Source organism: Falco naumanni, chromosome 18 (genome assembly GCF_017639655.2).
Source record: "Falco naumanni isolate bFalNau1 chromosome 18, bFalNau1.pat, whole genome shotgun sequence".
Classification (NCBI taxonomy): domain Eukaryota; kingdom Metazoa; phylum Chordata; class Aves; order Falconiformes; family Falconidae; genus Falco; species Falco naumanni.
Window position 1 is genome coordinate 3,663,159 of NC_054071.1, and position 6,621 is coordinate 3,669,779.

A 6,621-nucleotide genomic window follows, 5' to 3' on the forward strand; every position below is an offset into this window, starting at 1 on the left:
ACTGCTGCTGGGGAGCTTGTGAAAGGTGTTGCAGCAAAGCAGGTGCCACTGGGAAACATCAGGCATCTGCCTTTTAAACTGACTGACAACCCACATTGCAGGGACTTTCCAGTCTCTGTAGAGAGATTCACTCTTAGACTAGTACGTAAGCAGAAATTACTGGAGTTTCTTCTCTTTTGAGCTACAAAATTTCTGCCAAATACGGTATCAGTACACAAATACCGCCAGGTCTGTGCTTGTCCTGGAATAGAGGTCCTGACGGGAAAATTTCCGTCTGGCTTTGGGTTGGTGCTTATAAAGATTATGGATGTGCAGAGCTCTTAAGTCAGCAACTCCCGTTGACTTTAGACTCTAAAAAAGCAAATAAATAGATTTGTAGATTTTTCATGATATAAGGTGGTTGTGGGCGACTTGGCATTTCACAGAGGATTCACTGGCGTTACTTCATGAAGGAGCAGTGGGGTGGAGCTGGAGCCAGCACCTCCGCTTCTCAGGTGCAACAGTGAAATGCTAAAACATAGCCACGAGCGAGGAGCCTTCGGTCTGAATCACGCCGGGCGCTGGGAACTGAAGCGGAAAGAGAAGATCCTGTGTGCACTGCTGTGCTTCCAGTGGGATGTGACAAAAGACGTGAAATCGGGGAGAGAAAAATGATGATTCTGGAATTTGGCTCTGGCTGTCCGGGGTGACGAAAAGCGCCGGCAACGCCTCCTGCCCGGGCTATAAAGGGCTCCAAGCCAGGGGGAAGCGAGCACTCGCTGCCTGCGCTGCCGAGCCGGGTGCCTCTCTCCAGCCTCCAGCCCCCGCCAGCCTTCGCCATGAGCACCACTGTCAGGCAGTACTCCTCCTCCACCTCCCTCAAGGGGTTCGGTGGCCTGGCTGGGGGCTCCAGCAGGCTTTCCTCCGTGCGAGTTGGGGGAGGGGGCTACAGAGCCCCCAGCGTCCACGGAGGCTCCAGCAGCTACTCTGTCTCTTCCCGCATCGTCTCGGGGCTCGGCAGCGGCTATGGGGGCAGCTACTGCAGCAGCGTAGGAGGGGGCCTCGGCAGTGGCTTTGGGGGTAGCTACGGGGCTGGCTTTGGGGCTGGCTTTGGAGCCGGCTTCGGGGGGGGCTTTGGGGGAGGCTTTGGAGGCGGCGATGGCATCCTGCCGGCTGGCGAAAAGGAGACGATGCAGAACCTCAACGACCGCCTGGCTGCCTACCTGGACAAAGTGCGTGCCCTGGAGGAGGCCAACACCGACCTGGAGGTCAAGATCAGGGAATGGTACAAGAAGCAGGGACCTGGTCCAGACCGTGACTACAGCCCCTACTACAGGACTATCGAGGAGCTCAGGAACAAGGTAGGATGCTGTGATTAACACAGTGGGACGTCTCATTACCAGAGTGGAAGCAGAATCACTGAGTGTTACCTCTGTAATTAGTAAGCGCTAACTGCGTCGTAAAAAAGTGTCTCAGATGCACATGCTGAGCGCCAGGCTGGGAATTCCGAGATGTCTCAATGTTAGCTCTTGATTACATCCCTCTAGGTGGAACAAACGGCAGGAAGAAGCAGATGTAAAGGGACATAATGCAACAAATGAAGAAGGATTCAAATCTGCATTGATAATGCATTTTTTTCTGCAGTTTGAAATGAACGTGCAGGGAAAGTTGTAAATGGGTGCAGAGTGTGTCACTGATGTCGTTTTTGTAAACATTCAAAAAATTCATTTGTAAACGTTGGCAAACTCGTTTCAGCTCTTCAGTATCGATGTGATTTAGATGCTAAAGTGAAAAAGATGGAACTGACCAACAGTGAGGTTTTCACCTCCTTTTGGCAGTCACCGCCCCAGGGCCAGGCTTGATGCAAACCCACCAACCCAGGCAGCTCTGGGGGGATTTCTCCTGTATCTGATTTGATTCCCACCCTCCCCATTTCAGAGGAAATACCCAAGAGTTGACTTTGTTCTGCTGTGTTACTTCTTACTTGCGAGTTGCCCCCAGGAAGCATGAAGGCAGGCAGTGTACATCTGGAGCTGCAGGAGTGCTGGCAAATGATGCAGGGAATCCGTTTTCCCTCCCTGTCTTTGGCCCCATAACTGATGTCTTCCCAAACTCTGCCTTGAATCTTCTCCCAGTATGGATTATTTGCTCCTGGTTCTGTAATATAAAAATCAGAAGCTGTAGGCACCTGCTCACTGCATTTTGCTCCATTTCTGCAGTCAACAAATTAAATCCACCCCAGAACATATGGGCACAAGGTATGCCAAGCACAAACACCTTGCTGGTCCATCCGTCCCACCAGAAGAGCTGCATGGAGCTGTGGATGGGGGAGCAGGTGATTCCTCCTTGGCCCTTGCGTAATCAGCACCTGCCCTGAAGCATGGGAACAAATGGTGTCATCAGATCTCACACACCTTCCATGTTTCATGCTGCCTTTTGAAATACTGATGGATTTTTGGAAAGGGAGGTCACAGAGTAACGCAGAGTCAGTCTCAGCTGTGTCTCACTCGGTCTGATTCAATACACACTTCTCCTAAGGAAGCCCCAGGCTTCCCCAAAACTGTTCCTGTCCCAACAGTCTCCCTTCTGCTTCCATCCTGTGGTCAGCCAGGAGGAGTGCCTGACACTCAGTGCTTTGTCTTTATCCTCTGCCCTCCAGGTGCTGGTGGCCACAGTCGACAACGCTAACTTCCTCCTGCAGATCGACAACGCCAGGCTGACAGCTGATGACTTCCGGAACAAGTAAGCCACATTTCCTGGAAAAATGGAACAAAGTCTGCAGAGACTTTTGATGAAAGGAGGAGAAAATCCCATCCAAACAGAAAAAGACAACATAGAAACAAGGTCTTCAAAATGAAAGTGTAGTTTCCAAAGCAGATGGTTATCAAATCCTGTAGGCGCATAGGGATTGTTCTGCTTCCATCCAAAACTTCACTATTTTATTCCCATTGCTGGTTCCTCTGTGGTACGACCTCTCCTGTGCGGAGAACTTTCCCTGTGCTTGTGCTGCACATTTAACTTGTGTATGTATAGCCCAGCAAAGCCCAGACCCAGTAACGAGGCCCAGTGATACCAGGAGCATGGTGATGGAGTCAGATGGACACTGTTCATCAGTTGTTCCCCTGTGTTCACCAGCACTCACCGTCAGGAAGCTGTCCGTGCACTGTCGGGGTATCAACATGATGCCAGCAGCAGCACGGAGGAAGCAACCAACTGACCCAGGTGCTCTGTCCCTGGCTGGGCAAGTTCTCGTGCCACTTTCATGACTGTTCTTGTGTCCCCAGGTTTGAGACGGAGCAGGCTCTGCGCCTGAGCGTGGAGTCCGACATCAACGGCCTGCGCAGGGTCCTGGATGAGCTGACCCTGGCCAGAGCTGACCTGGAGATGCAGATCGAGAACCTGAAGGAGGAGCTGGCCTACCTCAAGAAGAACCACGAGGAGGTGAGCACAGAGCCAGGCTCAGAAAAGTCCAGCCTGGGCCCAGAAATACGAGGTCTGGTCCAACCCTTAAGGCCATGCTGAGTTTTGAATTGCTGGGTGGGAAGACGGGAGGTGCTGATAAGGACATAGGGATGATGCATTCTGGATAGCAGCACGTCCTCTCCAGAGTGTGTCTAAAATTCATTCACCTCTTGCTATTTCAGTAACGGCCACTGCAGCAGTTAGAGATTTATCAACGATCCTGGCAGCTTCAGGCCTGAGGGGTCTGTCTCCCGAGAAATGAAGCCAGCTACAGGCTCTGATTTATTCTCTGAAGGTTTAACTCAAAGGGAGACTTCTTAAGAATTTGGGTTATTTTCTTTCTGACTGTGGGGCAAAGGCCCTGGCTTGCTCCCTGTTGATCTGCCCTAGAAACACCTGCTGAGGGATGCTACCTTTCCTTGAAGAACTCTGTGCTGAGAGGAACATCTTTATATGCTGGTTGCTGGATTGCATGAAGATGTGTTTCTTGTTCCTTCCAGGAGATGAATGCCCTGCGTGGGCAGGTGGGTGGAGAGATCAGCGTGGAGATGGATGCTGCTCCTGGAATCGACCTCACCAAGATCCTGGCTGAGATGAGGGAGCAGTACGAGAGCCTGGCGGACAAGAACCGCAGGGACGCCGAGCAGTGGTTCTTCAGCAAGGTGAGCTGGCTGCGGCGGAGCAGCGAGGGGCGCGGGACCCCAGGCCGTGCCTGCTCACCGGTGCTCTAACGGCGCGCTGCTGCCTTGTTGCAGACGGAAGAGCTGAACCGGGAGGTGGCCATCAACACCGAGCAGCTCCAGAGCGGCAAGACGGAGATCACCGAGCTGCGACGCACCATCCAGAGCCTGGAGATCGACCTGCAGAGCCAGCTCAGCACGGTACGAGGGGCCGGCTCCCTGCGGGGGTGGGGGGCACGCAGGAGCACGGGCCAGGGGGCGTGTGGGGGCTCCACCTCCACCCCCAGCGCCCTCCGTCCCCCGCTGAACCCGTCCCTCTCCTCTGCACGCAGAAAGCGGCGTTGGAGGGCACCTTGGCCGACACAGAAGCCCGCTACGGCACCCAGCTGGCCCAGCTGCAGGGGCTGATCACCAGCGTGGAGGAGCAGCTGGCCGAGCTGCGGTGCGACATGGAGCGCCAGAACCACGAGTACAGGGTCCTCCTGGACGTCAAATGCCGCCTGGAGCAGGAGATCGCCACGTACCGCCGGCTCCTGGAGGGTGAAGACGCCCAGTACGTAGAGGGGCTTTGACTGGGAGAGCGTGTTGGGAGGAGACGGGTGAAAGCAAAGGAAATAAAACATGGACAATCTACATTCCCTGGAGGGTCCTGTGAGCCATTTCCCGACCCATGTCGTGCAACAGGGTCTCCCTTTTCTGTCCTGCTAGTCCAGAACAGCCCCGTGGTTATGACAGCGCTGCAGCATCCCTGGGATCCCCTTCCCATCCCGTCCTGGGGAAGGAGCAGGTATCACTGCTGCGCATCACAGCTGGGATGCGGGCTGCCCTTATGTCTGAATCCCCGTGGCACACACACACATCCTTACCATTTTCAATTTTTACACTAGGCTGTTTCCAGAAGGCATTTTAATCCTGTACTGGTGCGAGAAGGAAAGACGGGGTTTAAATAATTATTTTGTCTTAGAGACAACTCACGTTTTTTCCATTTCTGACCATTTTCTGTCCTTTCTCCTCCTGTAGCATGTCTTCCCTCTACATCTCGCAGCCTGTGAAAGAAGGTAAGTACACGTCTTGGCTGAAGCACTGATCACACGTAGCTGTTATATCCTTAGCCACCTTCTTAGCACAGACTCTACTAATTTACTAAAATTACTGTCATATTATACTTTCAAAATGTGAATTGACAGAAACTGCTCATGATATACCAAAACGTCTTTCAGAAGTATTATTTGTGCAGAGTGAAACTATATAATAAAGTATTTAGTGGTAGGAATGTGGTGGTTATATTTGGTTTCTCAGGCGGCTTTTGGTCATAATAAATTTACCCATGAAAATCTTTAGATACTTTCCCCTTGCTTCCCTGCAAATAACAGTTCCTTCTTTCTCCATTGTAGCACCTATAACTACCCGTCAAATCCGCACGATCTTTGAGGAAGTCCAGGATGGGAAGGTGATCTCCTCCCGCGAGCAGATCACCCAGGCTGCCCACTGAGGCGGCTGTGTGGTTTGCTGCAAACCTCGCATAGCAAAGCAGAAGAAGATTCCAGCTTATGTGCTCTGGCTATGCAGATCACAAAAAAGCACCTTCTCTTTTTGTCACACCCCGGCTTCCCTCACCCTTTATCCAAGCACTGTTCCATGCTCAGAAATCAAATAAAGCTTTTCTTCGCACTTATGAAAACCAGGGTCTGGTCTTGTTGCTCTGAAGAGCTGGGCTGTCCCACTGCTGGAGCTGTAGGACAAAGCTGCTCTCGGGAAGGAGTAATATTCTCCATCTTTGGTACCCAGGTGTTGAGGCCAGGACAATGACAATTCCGTAATACCTGTGACCTGGCTGCCTCCGTGAGGAAGCTGATGTGGGTGGAGGTCTAAAGGGAACTGATTACATGGGTCGTGGGAGGCAAAACTTGCGAGTCTTTGTATTTCATCTCAGATTTGGCACGGTGACTTTCAGGTTGGGGTAAAATGCTGCTTCCCCAGCTGCAATGTGCAGCAACAGCAGAGCTGAAGCTTTGAACTCGGTAAGTACAAGCAAGAAAGTGAACAAAACCCAAGTCATGTAGCCAGGACCCTGCAAACGGTTCCCTCCCCAGCTCTGCCTCGACAGCGGCTGTGCAGCCCAGATAACAAGCTTTGAGGTACAATGAAATGAAGCTGTAGATGTGGCAGGGATGCATTGGCTGATGCCTCTGCAGAAATACAAACTCAGCTTAGTTTAATCCTTTCTTCCAAAGGCACTGCTAAAGGGTGAAGAAAACAAGTGGTGGGTATGGCCTATACAAGCAAAAAATTTAAAACACTTCTGGGAGTTATTTGTGGCACTCCCTGGCTGTTAGTGGCTGTTCCTGATGCAGCAATTCATGTTGCCGTCAGCTGGCCCAGCCGTTCCTGGAAAGCCAGTTTAGACACATTCTTGGCTGGATTCTGCCACATTTATTACCTCATAAATCCAACTTCCAAATCAATGGGATGATTTAGAGAAACGCTACTGAATATGTGT

The 6,621-nt window shown here is 51.8% G+C and overlaps 1 protein-coding gene across 1 annotated transcript; it reads left to right on the top strand.

Annotated features, from left to right (window-relative positions):
• The first annotated feature begins 613 nt into the window (after positions 1-613).
• LOC121099051 (keratin, type I cytoskeletal 14-like) lies at positions 614-5,784 on the top strand. The gene is made up of 8 exons (XM_040617673.1): positions 614-1,340; positions 2,639-2,721; positions 3,264-3,420; positions 3,942-4,103; positions 4,197-4,322; positions 4,454-4,674; positions 5,142-5,179; positions 5,516-5,784. The coding sequence occupies exons 1-8, from the start codon at positions 819-821 to the stop codon at positions 5,611-5,613; spliced, it is 1,407 nt and encodes a 468-aa protein (XP_040473607.1). The 5' UTR covers positions 614-818; the 3' UTR covers positions 5,614-5,784.
• Positions 5,785-6,621: the final 837 nt, after the last annotated feature.

Excerpts from the sequence above, each read along its gene's own strand:
- LOC121099051 (XM_040617673.1), top strand. The coding sequence starts at position 819 with ATGAGCACCACTGTCAGGCAGTACTCCTCCTCCACCTCCCTCAAGGGG. Across the intron at positions 4,323-4,453 it reads TGCAGAGCCAGCTCAGCACG|AAAGCGGCGTTGGAGGGCAC; the intron begins GTACGAGGGGCC and ends CTCTGCACGCAG. Across the intron at positions 4,675-5,141 it reads CTGGAGGGTGAAGACGCCCA|CATGTCTTCCCTCTACATCT; the intron begins GTACGTAGAGGG and ends CTCCTCCTGTAG.